This window comes from Pipra filicauda, unplaced genomic scaffold, assembly GCF_003945595.2.
Source record: "Pipra filicauda isolate LSUMZ 115617 unplaced genomic scaffold, ASM394559v2 scaffold476_size470866_pilon, whole genome shotgun sequence".
NCBI lineage: Eukaryota > Metazoa > Chordata > Aves > Passeriformes > Pipridae > Pipra > Pipra filicauda.
The window spans coordinates 86,262-108,516 of record NW_024104616.1 but is presented as its reverse complement, the minus strand read 5'-3'; the positions used below and the strand labels follow the sequence as shown (position 1 = coordinate 108,516).

The window sequence follows — 22,255 nt, the reverse complement described above, 5'->3', positions numbered from 1 at the left end:
CAAAGTAACAAAACCCCCACCATTTGGCAGACGACCTTCATTTGTCAGTGATACCTAGAAAATGCTTTTTCCAATTAGCAAATAGGAATGATCACTAATGGGTTTACTGGTGGTGCTAAGATCTCCCTCATTCATACAACAATCATTAAAGATGCTGCCAGTAGCAGCACTGTCTGAGTGCTCCACTATGGTAGTCATTATCTTCAGCAAGTTCTAGGCTTGAACAATTCTTTACACGGAAAAAACTTGGGTACAGAAATGCCCTGTTAACAATCCACATTTATCTCCCTATATTTTCTTAAAACAAAACCTCAAGGATACTGAAATTCCAAAGTTTTTGCTGGGAAGTACATTTTTCCCCCACATCCAAACAAAACTTCAGAACAATAAGCAATTAATTAAGAAATAAAAAATACCTCATCCCACTAATTTTATAAATAGTTCTGAACAACCTACCATTACTATGCATTATAGTAATATATTCATAATGTATCTGCATGTAACAAAGACTATACAGATAACTGTTCAGTTCTACTGTTAAATACCATTATGCCAAGGTGTTCTAATATTCAGAAAGAAAGTATAAAACATGGGCAAGTATATTCATGATAAAAAATGTTAAGCAGATGATGAGTAATTTCCTGTTGGAAACCACATGTGTTAATTATAAACCTGACTATTCTACTGCCTGGAGATTAAGAAGACCTGATTAACAAAACTAGATGAACTTTTTAGCTAAATTATTAGTTATATTTTTGGTTAACAACTGTACATTGCTATTAGCTGTCATCTGTAAAGGTCTTGAAACTCTGTGCTGATAATCTGCTTCTGCTGGCAGAAGGCCTTTAGCCTTCAACTTCTAACTCAACCGTGGATACCATCAGGTTCACACAAACCAAACACTCGTTATCAGCAAATCTTAGGCAGGTTTTCTGCAAACTGCTTCAAGACATTTTAACACTGGAAACTGAGTTAGCAGTTTAGAATTGGACCACAAAGGAAGTGCGAGTCAAACGAGCACAGAACATGAAGATACAAAAAATACTTGTGGCAAATGGACACAAAGAAAGACTGAACGGTGCTATTACAGCCTTTACAGAAAAATCTGTTGAGAATAAAAGCAAATACCTAAAATGTTCAACTCCAGAATATGGAATAATTGCCTCAAACCAAAGGGGAAAGAAAAAAGAGGGAAAGGTGAGGGTGGGAAACCACCAATGGCTTGACAATTTGAAATAGATAAGACAGTCATGTTAAATGACATGATTGCAACTTTTATTCAGATTTGTGGCAGATTCGTAAGAGGAACTAAAAGCATGCTTAGTTTATTTGTTCTTAAACCAGAAGTAGCATTAGCTAGTACTTGCAATACTTGCTGCATTATTAGAGGGACACTATTCAGTTGTCTCAACAGCACTGCTCTTATTCTGTTCAAAAGAGCTGAGGAAATGCAAACAGAGCATATTCCCTCAAAGTCATAACAGTCCTGAACTGCAATTCATAAGCTTAAATTTGGAAAGGAAGATTTATATGTTGAGTGTGTGTTCCCCATCACAATGCTGTTACTGAATTACTCAATATGGATTAACCATAACCACACCTACATAAACTCTTCTAGATTGTATGTTAAAATAAAGGTATCACTGATGAGCGGAAAAAATATTATTCTGTCTCTGCTGATGAGGGGAAATAGGAACAACAAAAGCGTTATTCGACTGCTGTCTGACCTAAAACCTTTGCTTCTATCTGAAATGTGTTACTAAAGGTCATGGTAGCTAGTGTAGCATTAGACACAGTCATTCTGCTGTTAATTAAATCTTTGAGTACACTTTTGGAAAACAAATTAACTTAGTAAACTACAGGGCAACACATAGTAAAATCTTTAAAACTTCTAAATTACTTTGAGTTGTGTATCTGTCTACACTTGCTTGCTCTGGTTTGAGGGTTAATCATCTTTGTAAAGAAGTACACTGTTGACAGAAGAGGCCTAGCAAAGTCATGCTGGGTCCAGACAAATGACAAATATACTGTATTATTTTGTTTCCATAGGCACTTACTTGACACAGGTAGCTTAAGCATTCAAGGTCGAGTAGAAATTCTCTTAAGAAGTAGCAATCACTCAGTAACTCCGAGACAAAACACTTGTGGTATCAATTTTTTTTTTCCTCCACTAGAAGAATTATTGTCAACTTGGTTGGACAAGAAGCAGGAAGCACTTGCTTCTAAGCAGCCCAAAGTAAAAGCTCAAACTGTCAACTAGACCACAACAGGAAGCTATTATCACTCATGTTGTCACCATCAAGTTTCAGGGTCTTTCATCACAGCATCACGTCACTGCACCATGGATGCAGTGACAATGCACGTTAAGTTCAGGAACCTGAAAGGAGGGAGCAACACAAGAGCAGGATCACAACCATAGACTTCATAAGAACAGACTTTAGCCTGTTCAATCTATTTTGAAGAGTCTTTGGGATACAGTTCCCTGGAGAGAAAGGGGTGCAGAAGACCTGGCTCATGCAGCTTGAGCGAGTTGGCTCTGATGCTCTACGCAACTTGCAACAGCATATCTGGAATACCAAGACCAGCTCTGGGCTCCTGAGTACAACAGAGACTCACTGAAGCAAGTCCTGAGAAGGGCCACTAAGATGCTTAAAGGACTGGAGCATCTGTCATATGAGGAGAAAACAAGCAAGTAGAGACTGTTTAGCTGGGAAAAGAGAAAACTTGGAAGGGCAGGGGTGGAATTTCATCAATGTGCATATATACCTGACAGGAGAGAGTAAAGATGATGGAGATGGATTTTTCTAAGCAATATCTAGCGACAAGTCAAGAGACAATGGGGGAAAAAATAAATACAGGAAGTTCCATTTAAATATAAGAACTGTAAGAATAGTTAAACACTGGAACATTAGAAGACACAAAGAAAGAGAAAGGCTCTAGATTTTCCACCCTTGAAGATACTGAAAATCCTGCTGGGCAATGTGCAGAGCAACCTGCTCTGGTTGATCCTACTTCAAGCAAGAATGCTGCACTAGACAGTCTCTAGAGGTCTCTTTTAATCTCAACTATTGTGTTGTCTTCACTGTTTACATACTAAAGTAAAATTTGACTGTACAATAAACATGCTTCTGCATTATGGAAAGTGTGGATTTTTTCCTCATTCTGGGTTTTGCATTTCTCCTGGTGTCATGCCATGTTTCTGATTACACTTTCAAGGAGAGACATACTGAGCTTTTCATCTGTTCACCATCTGCATCAGCAAACAGACAGCAAATTCAGGCATAGGGCAGACTTCTATGGGAATTAGTCAGCATAATTAAACCTACAATATTACGCAAAGCTAACAAGAGAACAAGGGGTGAAAACCACTCTACCACACTCAAAATATATGCCTGCATTAAGCCAAAGCAGTCACTTGAACAGATCCACACTTCCTTGGATATAATCAACACCCAGAGGTATACTAAGAAGTGCACAACATAGAACATGCCTACATGCAATAATCAAGAATTTCTCTTTGCAGATGGATCAACATGGACACCGTGTACAGGATCTTTAAGACTTTTCCAAACTTCAGTCGTACAAAAAGCCTATGCATGTCCCCAGGAAATCTAAAACATTATTTGTCAAATGGAAGATAATCTAGAATAATTGAGAACAGCGTCTGGAAAAGAACTCCAAAGGGTCAGTCTTTCCATTCCCTGGTCCAGGATAAAACCGCGGGCGTCCTGGTCAATGGAAAGTTAAATAGGAGTCAGCAGTGCCCTGGCGGCCAGAAGGGCCAACTGTGTCCTGGGGGGCATCACGCAAAGCATCGCCAGCGGGTTGAGGGAGGGATTGTCCCACTTTGCGCTGGTGCGGCCTCACCTTGAGTATTGTGTGCAGTTTTGGGTACCACAACATCAGAAAGATATTAAGCTATTAGAGAGTGTTCAAAGGAGGGCAATGAAGATGGTGAAGGGCCTTGAGGGGAAGCCGTATGGGGAGCAGCTGAGGTCACTTGGTCTGTTCAGCCTGGAGGAGACTGAGGGCAGATTTCATTGCAGTCTACAACTTCCTTGTGAGGGGAAGCAGAGGGGCAGGCACTGATCTCATCTCTGTGGTGACCAGTGACAAGACTCAAGGGAATGGCCTGAAGTCATGTGAGGGGAAGTTTAGGTTGGATTTTAGAAACAGGGTCTTCACCCAGTGGGTGGATGGGCACTGCAGGAGGCTCCCCAGGGAAGTGGTCACAGCACAAAGCTTGACAGAGTTCAAGAAGCATTTGGACAAAGCTCCAGGAATCACATGGTGTGATCCTTGGGGCATCCTGCGCAGGGCTATGAGTTGGACTCAATGATCCTGATGGGTCCCTTCCAGCCCAGAATATTCAACAATTCTATTCAAATTCCACTGCATTCCCAACAGGTGTTTTCCCTGTGGAGATATTAGACACTGTCAGTGATCACACTTCCACCATGCCCTAAATAATCCTACTAGAAAATTCTTTTTGGGGTCTTTTCTAAATTGACTTTATGGCAATTAAATGCTATTTGAGTATGTCTTTATTACAGAAAAATCAGTTTATTTTCCTCTTTTTCCGTAGGTAGCTTGAATTTTTTTCCAAGTCTAAGAAGAAATGAATCTTCTTTCAATTAAGCTGTTCCTTCAGCCTAAACCATAACTCATTTACATCACTGACATCTAGTCATTATTCTCTCATAGTAACTAGTCTTTCTCATTGAAAAAAAAAAAGAAGCAAAAAGAAGTAAGCAAGAAAAAAAAAAAGGTCCCACAATCCTGAAATTCAAAGAAAAGGTCAAGAATTACTTCTGATTTTCTACACAAAAGTATTTCTCTCAATTTAAAAAAAAACTCCAAACAACAAAACGTAAACACTCCAACAGCATGGCACTTCTGAATCATAACACTTTATAATTCTATGCAATGTGTAAAAATTGTCATGAGGTACCTTTTATTCACTGTTGCTTTTACATTGTGCTTACTGGTTGGGTTGTGGGGTTTTTTGAAGCTAAGTATTTGCTGAGGTTACAGTCTTCAGTATCTATGTCATCTTTCACAGTTTTGCATCCCCTATTAACTTTTTAATCTACAATCTCATTTCCAACTCCTTGTCAATGAGAGACTAAACAGTTCAGGACCTAGGACAGATCCAGATGCAGAGCAACAGCTACTACCTGTTCTTGCAGGCTTCCCCCTTGACAGCAAGCCATTCTGCAGCACCTCTCCAGAGTGGGCTTCTGTGCAGTTTTAAATCCACTTTACAGTAGTTCTATCTAGTACAGAAGTAGCCAAGTTGACAGGCAGAAGGCAACAGACCTAAAATTTCCAACTGAGGAAGGATGCAGTCCAAACAATGGGACAAGAGGGGCAACAGCTGCTTTTCTCATTTGCATCCACTTGATGATCATAGGAATGGTTTGGACTGGAAGGGACCTTAAAGATCATCTAGATCCAAGCCCCCTGCCAAGGGCGGGAACACCTTCCACTAGACCAGGTTGCTCAGAGCCCCATCCAACCTGGCCTTGAATACTTGCGGGGATGGGGCATCCAAAACTTCACTGGGTAAACTGTTCCAGTGCCTCACCACCCTCTCAGTAAAGAATTTTTTCCTAATACCTAATCAAAATATCTCCTCTTTCAGTTTGAAACCATTCCCCTATCCAGCTTTCTTGTAGGCTCACTTCAGGTTCTGGAATTAGGTCATCCTGAAGTCTTCTCCAAGTTGACCAAGCCCAATTCTCTTAGCATTTCCTCATAGGAGATGTGCTCCATCTCTCTAATCATCTTTTTGGTTCTCCTCTGGATTCACTCCAACAGGTCAATGTCCTTCCTATGCTGGGGACCCCAGAGCTGGATGTAGTGCTCCAGGTGGAGTCTCACCAGAGCAGAGTAGAGTGGCAGAATCACCCCCCTTGTCCTGCTCACATCACAGCTCTTGATGCAGCCTAGGATACAATTAGCTTTCTGGGCTGTAAGTGCACATTGCTGGATCATGTCCAGCCTCTCATCCACCAGCACCCCCAAGTCATTCTCAGCAGGACTCCTCTCAATCTGTTCATCCCCCAGCCTGTGTTGATACTGGGGGCTGCTCCAACGCAGGTGCAGCACCTTGCACTTGGCCTTGTTAAACCACATGAGATTCCCATGGGCCCTCTTCTCAAGCCTATGCATACAGAATGTACCACTTTAGGCTAGGTGCTTTAGCCTTAAATCTATAATTGTAGAATCAGAGATGCTCAGAAAAATGGCTCAAGTATTAGGTCCAGTCTATACCAAACACCTAATTCTGTTCTTAGTTTTTATTTGGGTTTCTCCATATAACTCCCTACAACACAAATCTACCACTTAGTGTCAAGGTGGTTCAAGTCAAGTGGACCAGCAAATGTTTCATGACATTTAGAGGTTGCTGAAGTACCCTGCAACTGAACTTTCCTAAGGTTTTTCATGCTTAACTTTTTGTCTTTGCAGATATCCTCCTTTGATAACTAAGCAGTTACCATTCCTTCTAGCGCTGAAACATTCAGCATACTTTCAACCATAAGGATGTCAGTAGGCTGCAAGACTCAAGAAAGGAAATAAATATCACTCAAAATGCCCAATCTTCTCTTGTCTTGATAAACAAAACATCTGCTTACAAACTATGATTCCAAGACCTTTTTAATGCTTTCTTTTTCATATCACCTATGATAATACCTATCAAGTTTCCAAAAGGACGTGCCATAAAATAGTTAACAAGAAACAAAGTATATACATATCAACTGAAACCTGGCAAATATCAAATGCATATCATACAAATACACAAATTCTCTCAGTGTAATGCAAAACTAAGTATTGGCAAGCTTTATGAAATAAACATGCACAGAGATACAACATCTACTTACATCACAAACTGACTCAAAATTTAACCTTACAAATCACAAATAGAAAAAAAACCCATAATGTTCATCTATGAAGAAATAAATACACTAAATCTACACAACACTTGAGAAAAAAATTGCTTTCTGCTAACACAGGTTAGTATCCCTCGTTTTAGATTATCTCTGATAAGGGAACAATTGCTCTGCAAAATACTTCATGAAAAATATGTCCATGAAGCAGTTGCTTGACCTTCTCTTCCTCTTTGCACAGTTGCAGGTAGGGTAGGAAAAATAACAGATACTGCTTCGGCCAAAGTCACAGCCAAAATAGCTCAGTTGCATGACAGTTGGCTCTCAAACCATATTTTTGCCTGTTGTGATACATTAGAAGTTTGAATAGTGTATTTACTAGCAAAACAAACAAAAAAAAGGTGGAAGACAGGTTGCAGAAGAGGAAAGCTAGGATTTTTGCACTAATATCCCCAAATGGGGGACTAATTACCACTAGACACTTCCAACTACTCCAGCAAGACTCTAATATACAAAACACCTTAAAACAGCTCAGAAGTACTCTAAATAATAAATGAGTACTAAATAATAAAATCCAATTACATTTGGATTTTGTTACCATGCAGTTCTTCTTACACAGATGTTTAAACAAATATGTTGCTTTGTCTTATCTAAAACTGTAACTGTTGCTACCTTTTCAGTTCTCCTCATATTCCCTTTTCTTCTATCGAGCTATAGCATGGAAGTCCAATACATGTTCCTAAAAATGTATTTACAACAAAACGAGAGGTAAGGAGAATCTCCATCCTTTAATGGATGGGGGGAAACACAGGGACAAAGGATGAGTAAAAGGCTGAGGTACTTAATGCCTTCTTTTACTCAATTTTTAATAGTGACCAGTTGTTCTCAAAGTATTCAGCCCCCTGAGCTAAAAGACAGGGATGGGGAGCAGAATGAAGCCTCCATAATTCAAGGGAAAATGGTCAGCAACCTGCTATACCCCTTGGAGACACATGAGTCTGTGGAGCTGGATGGGATTCACCAAAGGGTATTTTAGGGAGCTGGCAGAAGTGCTCACCAAGCCACTTTTCATTATTTATCAGCAGTTCTGGATAACCAGGGGGGTTCCACTTGACTGGAAGTTAGTGAATGTGCTGCTCAACTACAAGAAAGGCTGAAAAAAGGATTCAGGGAACTACAGCCTTTTGAGTCTGACCTCACTGCTGGGGAAGGTCATAAAGCAGATGATCCCAAGTGCCATCACATGGCACATACAGGACAACCAGGTGATCAGGGCCAGCCAACTTAGGTTTATGAAAGGCAGGTCCTGCTTGACCAACCTGATCTCCTTCTATGACCAGGTGTCCCACTTAGTGGATGAGGGAAAGGCCGTGGATCTTGTCTACCTAGATTTTAGTAAAGCCCTTAGACACTCCTTCCCACAGCATTTCCTTAGAGAAACTGGCTGTTCCTGGCTTGGGAGGGTGTACTCTATGCTGGGTGGAAAACTGGCAGGATAGCCAGGCCCAGAAAGTGGTGGTGAATGGTGAATCCAGTTGATGTCCAGTCAGTATTGGGCCTGTTTATTATCTCTATCAATATTCTGTTTAATAATTTTATAAATTATCTGGATGAGGGGATAGAGACCACTCTCAGTAAGTTTGCAGAAGGTTCCAAGTTGGGCAGGAGTGTTGATCTGCTGGAGAGTAGGAGGGCTCTGCAGGGGAATCTGGACAGGCTGGATTGATGGGCTGAGGCCAATGGTATGAGATTCAACAAGTGAAGTGCTGGGTCCTGCCCTTGGGTCCCAACAACCCCCTGAAAAGCTACAGGCTGTAGGCAAAGGGGCTGGAAAGCTGTCTGGCAGAAAGGACCTGGGGTTGCTGGTTGACAGCCAGATGAACATGAGCCAGCAGTGCCCAGGAGGCCAGGAAGGCCAATGGCATTCTGGCTTGTGTCAGCAATAGTGTGGTCAGCAGGACTAGGACAGTAATCGTACCCCTGTAATCAGCACACCTTGAACTCTGCATTCAGTTTTGGACCTCTCACTACAAGACAGACATTCTCTGGCATGTCCAGAGAAGGTGAAGTGTCTGGAGCACAAGTCTTATAAGGAACAGCTGAGGGAGCTGGGATTGTTCAGCCTGGAGAAAAGGAGGCTCAAGGGAGACCTTATTTCTCCCGGCAACTCTCTAAAAGAAGGTTCTAGCCAGTTGGGGGTCAATCTCTTTTCTCAAGTAACAAGCAATAGGACAAAAGGAAGTGGCCACAAGCAGCACTAGGGAAGGTTTAGATTGGATATTAGCAGAAAATTATTCACCAAAAAGGTTCTCAAGCATTGGAATAGGCTGCCCAGGGAAGCGATGAGTCACCACCCCTGGAGTTATTTAAAAGGTGTGTAGGTGTGGCACTTGGGGACATGGTTTAGGGGAGGACCTGGCAGTGTTGGACTTACAGTTGGATCCTGTGATCTTAAAGGTCTTTTCCAACCTAAACAATCCAACAATTCTGTTTCCAGTAACAAGACAAGAGCATCTTGCAACAAAGCTCTGCTGCAAGATCTGTTTTTTCAACACCATGTTTGTTCCCTGTGACCTCAGAAGACAAATTTCATATAGATCCTTTCTCTTTCTGGTCTATTTTCCTAAGAATCACAGAACCATTTAGGTTAGAAAGGACATCTTAAGGTAACACTTTTTACTGTGAGGGTGACTGAGCACTGGCACAGGTTGCCCAACAAGCTTGTGGAATCTCCATACTCAAAGCTGTATGGACATGGTCCTGGGCAACTGGCTCCAGATGGCCCTGCTTGAGCAGAGGAGTGGACCAGATGAACTTCAGAGGTCCCTTCCAACCTCAGCCATTCTGTGATTCTGTGACTGATTGTATGAAACTTCCTGCTCAAGCAGGGTCAGGGAAAGTATGTTGCCCAGTACCACATGCAGCTGAATTTTTAATACCTCCAAGGAGATATTAAACCTCTCTGGACAACATGTGCCAGGGCTTGACCTCTGAGAGTGAAGAATTCTTTATTGGAATGCACTGGAATTTCAAAATTTTTAATTTGTGCCCACCAGCCCTTGTCTTGTCAGGGGGGACTACTGAGAAGCATCTGGCTCCTTCTTCCTTCCCTCCCTACACTGATTAAAAAAAACATCTGAGCCTTCTCCTTTCCAGACTAACGGTCCCAGTCCTCTTAGCCTTTCCTTAGAGGAGAAAAGCTCTAAACCCTTAATCACCTATGTAGCCCTGCACTGGACTCTCTCCAGTACATCTCTCTCTCCTCTACTGGGAAGACCAGAACTGAACATTCCAGATGCAGCTTCACCAGTGCTGAGCAGAGAGTACTTCCTTCAACCTGCTGGCAACACTCTTCCAAACCCATCCCAGAAGGCTGTCTCCTTCTTTGCCATGCCAGTGCATTACCGGGATACAGACTGTTGCTCATTAATATGCCAAGCTACTTCTCTGCAGAGCTGTCTTCCAGCTGGTCAGCCCCCCTGCAGTTATTCTCCCTAATGTAAGATTTTGCAACTCCCCTTTTTGCACATCATGAGATTCCACTCAGCCCAAATCTCCAGCCTGTCCAGATTTCTCTGAATGGAAACACAACCATGTGGTGTCTGAGCAATTCCTCTCTGTTTTGCACCATCTGTGAACCTGCTGGGGGCACACTGTGTCGCAGCATTCAGGCCATTAATGAAGATGCTAAACAGCATTTGCCCCAGTATCAGCATTCAACTGGTAACCTGACCCCAGCTGGACTTTGTATCACTGATCACAAACCTCTAGGCCCAGTCCTTCAGCCAGTTCTCAATTACTTCACTGTTCACTTATTTAACCTGTACTTTGTGAGCCTGTCCATGCTATGGAAGACAGTGTCAAAAGCCTTACTCAAGTTGAGGTAAAGCACATCCACTGCTCTCCCCACTCAGAAGATATCTGTACATTACCTACTACTACTTTTCATCAAGGGCTACGGATTTTTAAGGCGCTCAGCAGTGAGAATCGCTGGAGTGGAAAACTGCCCAACTTGATAGGCAGATCTCAAAGAACGCACTAGAGAGAACAACTGCTTTTTTCTTCAAATAATAAAAGCTTGGTATTTTTCGATTACTGACAATATTATCCTCAGATGACCTCAGATATTTAAAATTACTGGTATTTTCTTTCAGTAAGCCTGAAATTTAACATTTAAGGAAGTCCAATGTTCAGTGAAGTGGGCAATAACTTTCATTCAACCAGCCATGTGTACGCCCTCCAAACCATTGCCAGCCTATACACTGTCTTCTTTGAATTATTAATCAACTATTCTGACGTGAATTTTCATCCAAGCCATAAAAGGAAAAATCGGGGCTTAAGCAGCATATCTACAAATGGAAATATCACCAAAATCCTGTCCCCTAAATCCATAAATCAGGATAAGGAACATCAGCTGCAATCCAATTACCACAGGCTTAGAGGAAAACAGAGGCAGACTACTAGGACAGGTTACACTGGGTTTCTAAGGCATCTGAAAAGAAAATGTTAAGAAAACTCAAAACAGAGACTGATGGATTTGAGAGAACACTGGCTGGGGAAGTATACGGATATAGATATATGTATAGTTAAGACATCAAACATCTGGAAGACAGGTAAGACTAACAGCCACATTATTCCAGCTGCCAGAATACCTTTTCTAAGGCCTCTCCAATACAGTCAGAAACACATATACTACAAGTTCTATGAATTAAATTAAAACAAGCACAAATAGAATAGATCTCATTTTCATTTAACCATGACAAAAGAGCAAAAGTAAAAAACAGTATCTAATCCCTTTTGTAACTGAAAGGGTTTCTGAAAGAGCATAAACCTATCTCAAATAAACAATGACAACTCGAAAGAAAGCGCTGCTTCAAAGTATTCTCCACAAAAGAGAATGGTCTCCCAGTGCAACCACTGACAGCTGGAGTTTTTCTGTAATTATCTGATTTTTCATTATTTGCTTCAATGTTATCTACAAAATTAGATCTGTAAGAACACGTGCAAGGAAAAATCTACTTCAAGTTGTTCGGTATGAAGTATTTATCTGTTACCCTTAAATATTTTTAGGACTCTTTTTTTCTTTTTTTTTTAACATTAAAAAAGCCATTCAACCACAGCAAAGGTGACAAGATCTGTGCTTTTGGCCACTCTCCTATCTAAATACAACCACCAAACTCAAAGTGTATACAAAGCTATCATACATAGAATCACATCAGCAGAATTTTAATTTAGGAAATATCCTAGATGAAGTCAAGAAAAATCTGTACTTATTAAGAACAAGCACGTTACCAGTGGTTAATGATAGTATAGCATCCTGTGACTGATTAGTATCGAAAGTAAACCAAACAAATTCTACATTGTCTTCACTGAATTGCAGAAGAAGCAACTCACCGGTTTATAGCTGTCAGTGGTCTACCCTGTATAACAGTATATTCTAGAAATAAAATGGGATAGAGAATTGACTGGTTTGCAGAGAAATGGAATAGCGATGTGACTATTCTGAAAACATACAAGCATAATGAAGATGTATGAGCATATCTGTTGGAAAGACATGCACTGGCTACTGGGAAAGAAAGGAAAAGCAAAACCAGGTAAGATGAAAGTCACAAGTGACTACATATAACTTAGGGTGAAACAAAATAACAAGAAAGAAGAGGCTGAAACAAAAACAGAATAAGGCATTTATCTAACAACAAGCTCATCTCAATGTAACGTAAATGACTGGCTGCAGACCTGTACAGATGCAGTTGTTGGCTTAAAGGCTCAGCAACAGAAAATATGAGTGGTGTTATCAACTGCAACAAGAACAGTGGAGAAGTAAGATGAAGAGTTCAGGGTTTGACCCTGTTGAGGTTAAAATTCTTAGCTAGACATTTTTCTAGACTGACAGAGATCATGGTCAAAACAATCTAAATACCATGGCTTGGATGAATTTAAACTGCAAACAACAGACTTATACTTTTCGACCTTATCTGGCTTTGGCCATAATGAAGTTAATAGCTTGTACCATGCTTGTGCGTTTTGGATTTGTAATAAAAACAATATTGATAGCACACCTATGCTTTATCTGTTGCTGAACAGTTCTTACACAGCATCAAGGTCTTTTAAGTTTCTCACACTGCCCCGCCAGCAAGTAGGCTGGGGGTGCACAAGAAGTTGGGAGGGGACATAGCCGGGACAGGTGAATCCAACTGGGATATTCCAGACCATATGACATCATGTGCAATATATAAAGCAGGGAGAAGAAGGAGCAGGGGGGATGACATGTTCAGAGTTATGGCACTGGCCTTCCCAAATCACCTTTATGCATGATGAAGCCCTGCTTTCCTGGAGATGGCTGAACATCGGCCTGTTGATGGGAAGTAGTGAATTAATTCCTTGTTTTGCTTTGCTTGTGCACGGAGCTTTTGTTTTAGCTATTTAAGTGTCTTTATCTCAACCCATGAGTTTTCACATTTTTATCTCCAACTGTCTCCCTCATCCCACTGCAGGTGGAAATGACCAAGCAATAGAGTGGTGCTTAGCTGTTCACTGAGGTTAAACTGTAACACCTTTTCAGAGGATCTATAAAGTATTTCCCAACAGTTCAAAAAACTCAGTTCAAAACTCATTACCTGAGACAATAATGCTTGGGAACACAAGTCACGGAAAGTTAAGGGAAGAAAATTAAAATAAGGAATGGCACTAATCTAACCACAACTCTCCAATTTTTTCAGGGGAAAAGGAAACTCAATTTTTGATTATTTTCTAGTGTGTACAACTGGCATTAGATTTATTAAACTAAAAACAAAAAAATAAAAATCATAACAGTATTCTCGGGCCAAAGTAGTCATAGATGCAAAGAAAGAACTATCATTCAGTTATAACAATAAAACCTAATCAGGTTCATCAACACATTTTTCAGTCTGAAGGGAGGCAGTGAGCTATAACATGCTATTTAGTATGACATACTTGCTACTAAGAAAAAAGCATATTTAGCACATTAATATGCTTCAAAACATATGAAACATTAAATCTAAATGTACCAATACCATATGCCTTAATGCATTAACTTACAGCACAAGGAGCCCCTTCTCCTGTGCTAATTTCTAGTATTCATCCTTTGGAGGGGCACAGTGATAGGAAGTCGCTGTGAAAAACCACTGGGATGGATCTGCTGTGAAATGTACTTACAATATAAAAACTTAAGTTAATTATATGAGTACTATTCCAATCAGCACCTCAGCACAAAGCAGTGTTTATGGCTAGCAAGGTAAGAAAGAAAAGACAAAAATGCAACCATGTGTTCGAGTACTGCTGCAAAGTTTTCAAAGTAAGATAAGGTTTAGGGAAACAGTTTGCACTAAGTACTTCAGTACCAAAAACTGTGTTATGGATATGTCACATGTGCTTTACAGACATAAATAGTCTTTAAATCATGGGTTTGGCAAAACATACGTTGTCATGTGTCAGGAGAAGAATTTACTAAAGAAAAATCTTCAAAATATTTTGGCCAGGCAATAATATGAGGAAAACCAAAACTAACATAGCAGATATACAAGTTCAACATCAAGTTTTTAAGCATGCAAAAACGCATTTACTACATTTAACATAGCTATCTGAGGAACAGTAACTTATTAAATCCCTCCAGCCTAATTTTAACTGCTTAAATTTGCCACCTAACAGACCATCAGTGTCCAGAGCAGACAATGTAACTGAAACTTTAACTGGCATGTCCTCTCAGTTTAAAATAAAAAATACAACCCTGAAAAACCCACCACAAAACAACAAAATAAAAGAAAAAAAATCCCAGAACATACACACGGATGGTTTCAAATCACTAACTAAAAATTCCCCAAAAAATCCCAAAAATCTACTTCACTAAAAAAGACATTTTCTGAGACAATTACCATTTGAACGCTAAAATGGTTTAACCAATAGTGATGGAAATATTACAGTTAAATAGTCAGGTACCCGATATAAATGATTCAGTAACAAACCCACTATATGGAGAACATGTCACGTCTCCACAGGGGAACATTTAGAATGTCACAGTACAAACACTGTAGCTGCTGCTATTTGACACACTCCCATAGTTTAAAAAGGAAATAGCTTAACCGTTTTTTATCACTTCTGTTCAGTTAGTTTAAGTTTGGCCTATAATTGAACTTCTACCTGAAAAGCAAGAGGTTCCACATGGTATTGTTTTGTAACCCAACACAAATAACGGGGGGGGGGGGGGAATTACAAAATATGATTCATCACATGCTCAAATTCCTTTCCAAACTACACACTTTCCTTATGAATGAAAAAGCAGAAGAATGCATGAATGCTAAAAGACAAAAGTGTCTTTTAGCATCATTAGACTTCTAAGGTTGCTTCGGCCTCCGTTGTAAAAACAAAATGCACCTCAAGGAGTTCACAAAACCTCAATATTCTCATGGATTCCCATTTTTTTAAAAATTTTTTTCAAATTAGTTGTATATATTATTACAATTTTTTCATATATTTACACAAAATGCACATTTTAAGCCTCTCAACATAGTATTATTAGGTTCTTTCCAGCTTCTATTATGTTTTCTACACCAATACTGCACAAATACAAACCACATTAGACTAAGAGACTACTAGAGTTCTTTAAAATAACTCCTATGTAAAACTGTTTCCCTCAACAGAATAGAAGGCACAAAAGAAAGTAAAAATACACAATTTTAGTCATTTGCTAATCCCTATTAACCAATAGCATGATACAGTATTAAAACTGCTATACTGCAGCTAAAAAGCAGACAGCAACTCTCATCAGCTTTTCTAACAGGCAGGTTAGCCTAATGTAAGACTCAACAGCACGTCAATTTTCCAGTTAAATAGAGGTTTTAGTTTACATAAGGACTCAAAACCTTTTTTTTGTAAAATGACATTTACAAAATCTAAGAATTGAAAAACAGGGAGAATATATTAAACTGGACTGGGTTAGAATATTTCAGTTGGAAAGGTCCTACAGAGCAAACCTTTGCACTGGAATGAACAGGAAAACGTAGTACATAATGTGCAGTATTTTGCAAGAAACAGTGCTATCACTTCACTATGTACAGAACCTTTATGTACAGAACCTTTATTTTTTTCAGTCAAATGAATGCTTCCAAACTTCTGCAATTATAGTTCTATTTTAAAAGAGCAACAAGTCCCAAACCAAAAATGGCGAACAGCTTTTGTAAAGGCTTTAGATCTGAAGAAATAAAGGCTTTGCAACAATCAAATTAGCCAACAATCAAATGAACACAAATCTCATACATCTAAATTTACTAAACAAAGTTTTCACAAATTCTTTAATCTTGGTAGGGCAAATGTTTCAGTAGCATTTTTCCAATAAACTTTCAAGTGTGTATACATATACATACATATGTATGTATACATATGTATATATACATATATATATGTGTGTGTATATATATGAGATCCTTAGTCCAAATAAGCATTACATTACTGAGCATAAGCAAGGGTATAAGGGAAGACATTGTGTCAATTGTGAAAAGCTTAAAGACTAACCTAACAATCCTTTTTTTCCAGAATATGTATCATTTACAACTGTAAGTGTTCTTCAATCATCCAGCTGAAACAATCAATATAAAATGAAATAAAGTTGGCTGGCTCTTCTTCAGCCAAAATGGCTGGGAAAAACAGCCATCTAATTTCTGCTTAATAGCAGAAATCTGACATTCCAGTCATCATGGAAATTTTCTTTGATCTCAGTCAGGCCACTGCACAACATTAGGGTCCATAACACAAATAGAAGATTTTCTCCTCTGAAGGATCTAAGTTAAGAGAGGCAACTTTAGCAACAAAGTAATGGTCACTTTGACATGAGTATGAACTTACTGTCACTTCAGACTATATTGCCATTGTAATAGTCCAGTTTCAAGCTAGTCAAAATTATGTAGTGAGGATTTCCATTATAAAACAGGACACACTAAAGCCATTACATATTTATACACTTATCTGTATTTGACAAAAAGTCTCAAAGAACATATGGAGTCCAACTCATACTTCTGGTGGTACATACTACCAGGTAAAAGAAGAGTAAAGGCACTAACAGTTCAGGGAAAACCCCAAGACCCACACACAATAATAGCAGCAATTACGGATAGGGATGTTTGTTAGGATTAAGTTATACAACAGAAAAACTGTATATTTAAAGACAGCAAAAATGTGAAAATCAGAAATACCTTACTTTTCAAACACAAAGCTTTGATACGGAAAGCAGTACAGACTTCTAGTTTTGTCCACTCAAAACCCAGTGTACGAGACAACATTCCAACAACAGGAATTTTTTACTTGCCCTCTGAAGAGGCCTATACTTCCTATTAGTCTTTTACAGACTTTTACAGCTACACCAGACATTACGCCACCAGTTATTTTCAGATATTTCAGTGGCCAAAAAGCAGAGACTATGAACTAGGCACAGAGCAGATTTTTCTTCCAAACCAATCTTGAATTGACAAGTCTATTTCCCACTGCTCAGTACCCTAACAGATTCGTAGCATTGTTATCTGAGCAAAGACAGTTGTATGGTAAATTGCAGAATTTGGTACTTTTTCTGTTTCCTTTCAAAAAATTATTAGGCTGGCACTGGTGACAAAAACAAGTTTCTCTGCTCCCGCCTCTCAGTACACAAATCTTTGTGCAACCCTTCACCTCATGCTGTCACAAGCACAATCACAAGGTGAGCCAGATCAGGGAATTAGTCCGGATTACAACAAACCAGTTTTGCCAAGTTAATTTTAACCCAGAGTGAGTCTCTAATCTGTTACTGCAAGAGACTATATAAATATTATGTCAATGTGTCAGGAACAACAAGCACACCAACAGAACGGTCTCCTTCAGAGACCAGTGTTCACAACATCAGAGCCAGTATCACATGAGGAAATGCAAAGCACTGCTAGTTCTTTTTCAGAGCCAATTACTGCATCCTACTCAACACGTGACATTCATCCTTTCAGGCAACAGCCAGCACAAACACCTTTCCAAATGTGATACTAATCTTACTTGTGACTTTCAGACAATCTCCATAATGTTTGATTTCCTTGTCTACACAGAAGTATTTTCATACTGCTTGTAAGTTCTTCATAAACATTAAAGTTAGGCTTGAAATAAAAACATTCACTGGGGCAAGCACTGGTCATGGCCCATGAAGTGTAGAGTACAATTTTGCAGACTTGAAGCAAAAAAATTCTGCATCAACTATAGCAAATATGTTGCACTATCACTCTTCAAATTAGTCTTCTTGACATTTTATTACTGTTCATAAGCCAATTTGTTTGAGGTTCTTTTAAGCTACTTCCAAGATATTTTTCTAGTCACAAACACTCTTATTGACCAATTAGGGGCTTCAGATTTTCCATATATATAAAAATCAAGTTAAGACTCCTGTCATAAACTGTATTATCCTAACCTCCAATTAATGTATCTGGCAACGTTATCTACCCTAGCAACTAGACTGCGTCCACAAATAACTTTAAAGCATCTCTTTAGGAAATGTTTGGGATTTTTACTATTTTTGTAAAAAAGCATTTTTGACCATTTCTGTTTAAGTCTACCAGGTGACTGAAGTTCTCAAACTGCAATATTTTCACACCAATATGGAGAAAGGGTGGAGATCACGAGCAGTACCTTGGCTGCCATCAGTCTGACACGAGGTATTGCAAGTGAGTACCAAGTGATAGTGGGCAACTAGATGATTATTAATATTCGTCCTCTTGAAAGTCCTACAATGCACATTGGCTGTATTCACCAGTATTAAATATCTGTCATTTACTTGCCAATAGCTTAATAGAACCTATCTGCTCTGTACAAGGAGCCTGGCTTCTTTGCTTTGACCTCAAAAACATCAATTAAGAGAAGCATTAAAATTTACATACACTTAAAGCTAGCATTTTCTACAACTGTAAGAGATACCAGTTGAATTATCCTGAAACAAAAAAAACAGGGCACATGACAAATTCAAAACTACAGCTTTAAAAAATACAGACCCCTTAAGGCAAAATTCAGACAAGTATCTGAACACTGTGGAGCAACTGCAAAGCTGATTTCCTTGCATTTAGGAGTATCCTTACACTTGGGACTTGTAGTCCCAGGTTTAAATGATACAAAGCTCAAAAGCAGGAAGAAAAGATTAAAGGAAAAAGCATTAGCACCAGACTGAGGAATACATGAGGTAAGAAAACACAGGCCTACAAAAGGGAAGAAAGAACTATAGTTTCCTTGTCATACACTCTGAAAACAACTCGGTAATTGTAAATATTTCAAATACCAATAACACCCCACGTTTCCAGCATTTGCCATAAACAAATCGGGAAAATTACGTTATTCTTCCAGTTTCTTATGTTAATTTCACTCCCAGACACAGCCTTTCCGAGAGGTGGGGGTGGGAAGACAAATAAGCCCTGCTGTCAAGTCAGGGGAAAAAAAAGAAGACCCGAAGAAGCCACCCAAGCCAACCTCCTCCTGCTTTGCAAACTGAAACAACGGTGACTCCAAGCTCCCCTTGCGATCCGGCCACCCACATTACAGCTTATGGGCCAGCAGGGGCTGAGAGCACAGGAAGGTGCCGGTTTCGTGTCACCCGCATCCTCAGCGACCTCCGGAGGGGAACAATGGGCAGCGCCCGGGCACAACGACGGAGCTCCTCGCACAGAACCGCCAGACCGGGCACCGGCCGGTCTCCCCGCCCTGGCCTCCGCGGCCGGGAGGGTCCCCTCGGGCCGGGGTGGAGGCTGCGGGTTAAGGGCGGCCGCCTCTCCCCCTCTGTCCCCCGCGGCCCCGCACTGCCACAACCCGCACCTCCGCCCCGCCTGACATTCGGGCATGTGCGCGCCTCGGGGCAAGGCAGGGCAGGGCGGCGCGGCATTCCCGGCCAGAGGAGCAACAGGAACCCGCTGCGGCCCCAGGGCCGGCCGGCAGCACCGGGAAAGGGCGCCCCGTGGGGCTCCATCCGCCGGGGAAGGGCTGGGTGGGGCAGCACCATATCCCCCAACCTCCCGGCTCCCCCGGGAAGGTGCTGCCTCCCTCCTGATACGGAGGCCGCCTACACGGCGATGGCAGAGAAGATGACCGAAAGAGGAGGAGAAAAAATAAGGCAGGGCAGCTAGAGACGGCCACAGCACATGGGGAGGTGCCGAGGGCCCTCGCTCGGGCGACCCCGGCAGCGGGATCCGCAGGTGCCCTGCGCAGCCTGTCTGGAGAGACCGCCCGTTCCGGGGCACAACAGGCCTGGCCGGAGCAAGGTCCGCCCGGGATCTCTGCATGGACACGCTCCATCACACGCTCCATCCCCCTTGGCGGATGGAGCTGGGCCGCACACTGGGGCGGGACGGAGGCCACGGCCCCCGCGGGAGGGGAGGGCAGCGGGCACAGGTAATTCCCCCCCCGAGGGCCCCGGGAGAAGGGGCGGCAGCGCCATCTGCGCGGCAGCGCCGGCCAACTGAGCGGCGGGGCCCGGGCGGCACCTGGGCAGCCGCCGGGTTACATCACCGCCCCTTCCCCTCCGTCCGTCCCCCGGGGCGCGGCGGCCGCGGCCACATGGCAGCGGCAGCACCCGCGCTGCCCGACTCGGGGGCGGGGAGGAGGCTGAGGAGGGCGGCTGCCGGCTGGGAGGAAGGTGCGCGCACCGGGCCGCTCCCAGCCGGCGGTGGGAGGGGTGGCGGCCGGGGCTGCGCGTCTGGGCCAGGGGGGAGCGCGGCGCGCGTTACCTGCCCGGGTGGCTCCCCAGCTCCCTGTCGCTCAGCGCCGCCGTGTAAATCCGCCGGTATCTGTCGGCCAGGGCCTTCCCGGAGAGCAGCAGCTGGTAGCGGCTCCTGCAGCCCAGCGGCGGCGCGGGCAGGGCTCCCAGCCCGCCGGCCGAGCCCTCCTCGGGCCCCATGGGCCCCATGGCCGGAGCGGCGCCGCCGGAGGAGGAGGAGAAGCCCCGCTCGGCCCCGGCGCAGGCGGCGGCAGCTCCCGCAGAGGCGGCGGCGGCTGCGGCGCTGCTCATCCCCCTCCCCGCCCGCCCCCTGCTTGCGGCGGCGCCGCCTCCTGGCGCGGCGCGGACACAGGCGGCTCCCGCTGCCTTCACCGTCGGGGCACAGCCATGGGGAGGCCGCAGGAGCCGCCGCAGGAGCCGCCCTCCGGGCTGCGCATCCACCCGCGCCGCGGGAACACCCCGCTCTTCCCCTCCTGCAGCGACGGCTCCAGGCCCCAGCTGCCCGCCGCTCGCCTTCCGCCACGGGCGCACCGCCCGCCGCCGCCGAGCCCCCGGGCAGGACCGTGCACCGCCGGGACCGGGGTGGGGGGGGCTGGGGGGAGCGGGCCGCTCGCTTCCCCCTTCCCGCTATGGGGTGTGTGTGGAAGGCGGGGGGCGGAGACCAGCAGCGCCGCTTTCCCTCCGGAGTTTGTGCTCAGCGCTGCCGCCGCCCTCTCCGCGCACGGCCGCCCCGGCACCGCCTCCCACCCGCGCGCAGCAAGGCTGACGGCGCATGCGCCGCCCCGCCCCGCCCGCGCGGCCCCCGGGAAAGCCGGGATAGTGGGAGCGCTGTCTGTTCTGGCCCGGAGGTGCTGGGCTGCTCCCGGGGCCCGCGGGGTCCCCCGGTGTCACGGCCGCGCGGGGTCGGGGCTGCAGGGCCCTGCAGGGCCCTGTTGCGAGTGCGTGTCACAGAATCCATTGGGTTGGAAACGATCATCGAGTCCAACCTACGATCGAACACCACCACGTAAACTAGACCATGGCACTCAGTGCCACGTCCAGTCTCTCCCGGCGCGTGTACATGGACGATGACTCCATCACCAACCTGAGCTGTCCATTCCAATATCTAATCACCCCTTCTGTGAAGAATTTCTTCCTAACATCGAACCTAAACATCTTCCTAACATCCAACCCTGGCACAACTTAACACTGTCGTCCTGTCGCTAGTTGCCTGGGAGAAGAGGCCGACCCCCAGATAGCTACAACCTTCTTTCTGGGAGTTGGAGGGAGTGTCTGTGCATCATTCTTTACAGAGAGAGTAATCAGGCATTGGAATGGGCTGCCCAGAGAGGTGGTGGATTCACCATCCCTGGAGATTTTTAAACACAGATTGGACATGGCACTGAGTGCCATGATCTAGTAAATAGACTGGATTTGGACCAAGGGTTGGACTCGATGATCTCGGAGGTCTTTTCCAACCCAATCGATTCTATGATTCTGTGATTCTATGATCATATTTTATTGGGGTGTCTGGCTGTGTTGGGACGGCGTTAGCAAGGACAGCCTTTGCAGCCGCATTCCATCACCCTATAGCTTCGCATTGGAGCATCAGCGGCGTGGCTTGGGTGCGAGAAGCCTGGTGTGACCAACTGCAGCAGCTGAGCCCTTA

At 43.3% G+C, this 22,255-nt stretch overlaps 1 protein-coding gene across 6 annotated transcripts in view; it reads right to left on the bottom strand.

The window, feature by feature from the left end:
* The window catches only part of MYCBP2 (MYC binding protein 2), a 179,727-nt gene extending 158,420 nt beyond the window's left edge, over window positions 1-21,307 (bottom strand). For all 6 annotated transcript variants that reach the window (XM_027744280.2, XM_039386244.1, XM_039386246.1 and 3 more), the window contains exon 1: window positions 20,618-21,307. In XM_027744280.2, coding sequence (XP_027600081.1) covers window positions 20,618-20,898 — 281 coding nt within the window. In that variant the 5' untranslated portion in view covers window positions 20,899-21,307. The remainder of the gene's footprint in view (window positions 1-20,617) is intronic.
* Between the last annotated feature and the right edge of the window lie 948 nt (window positions 21,308-22,255).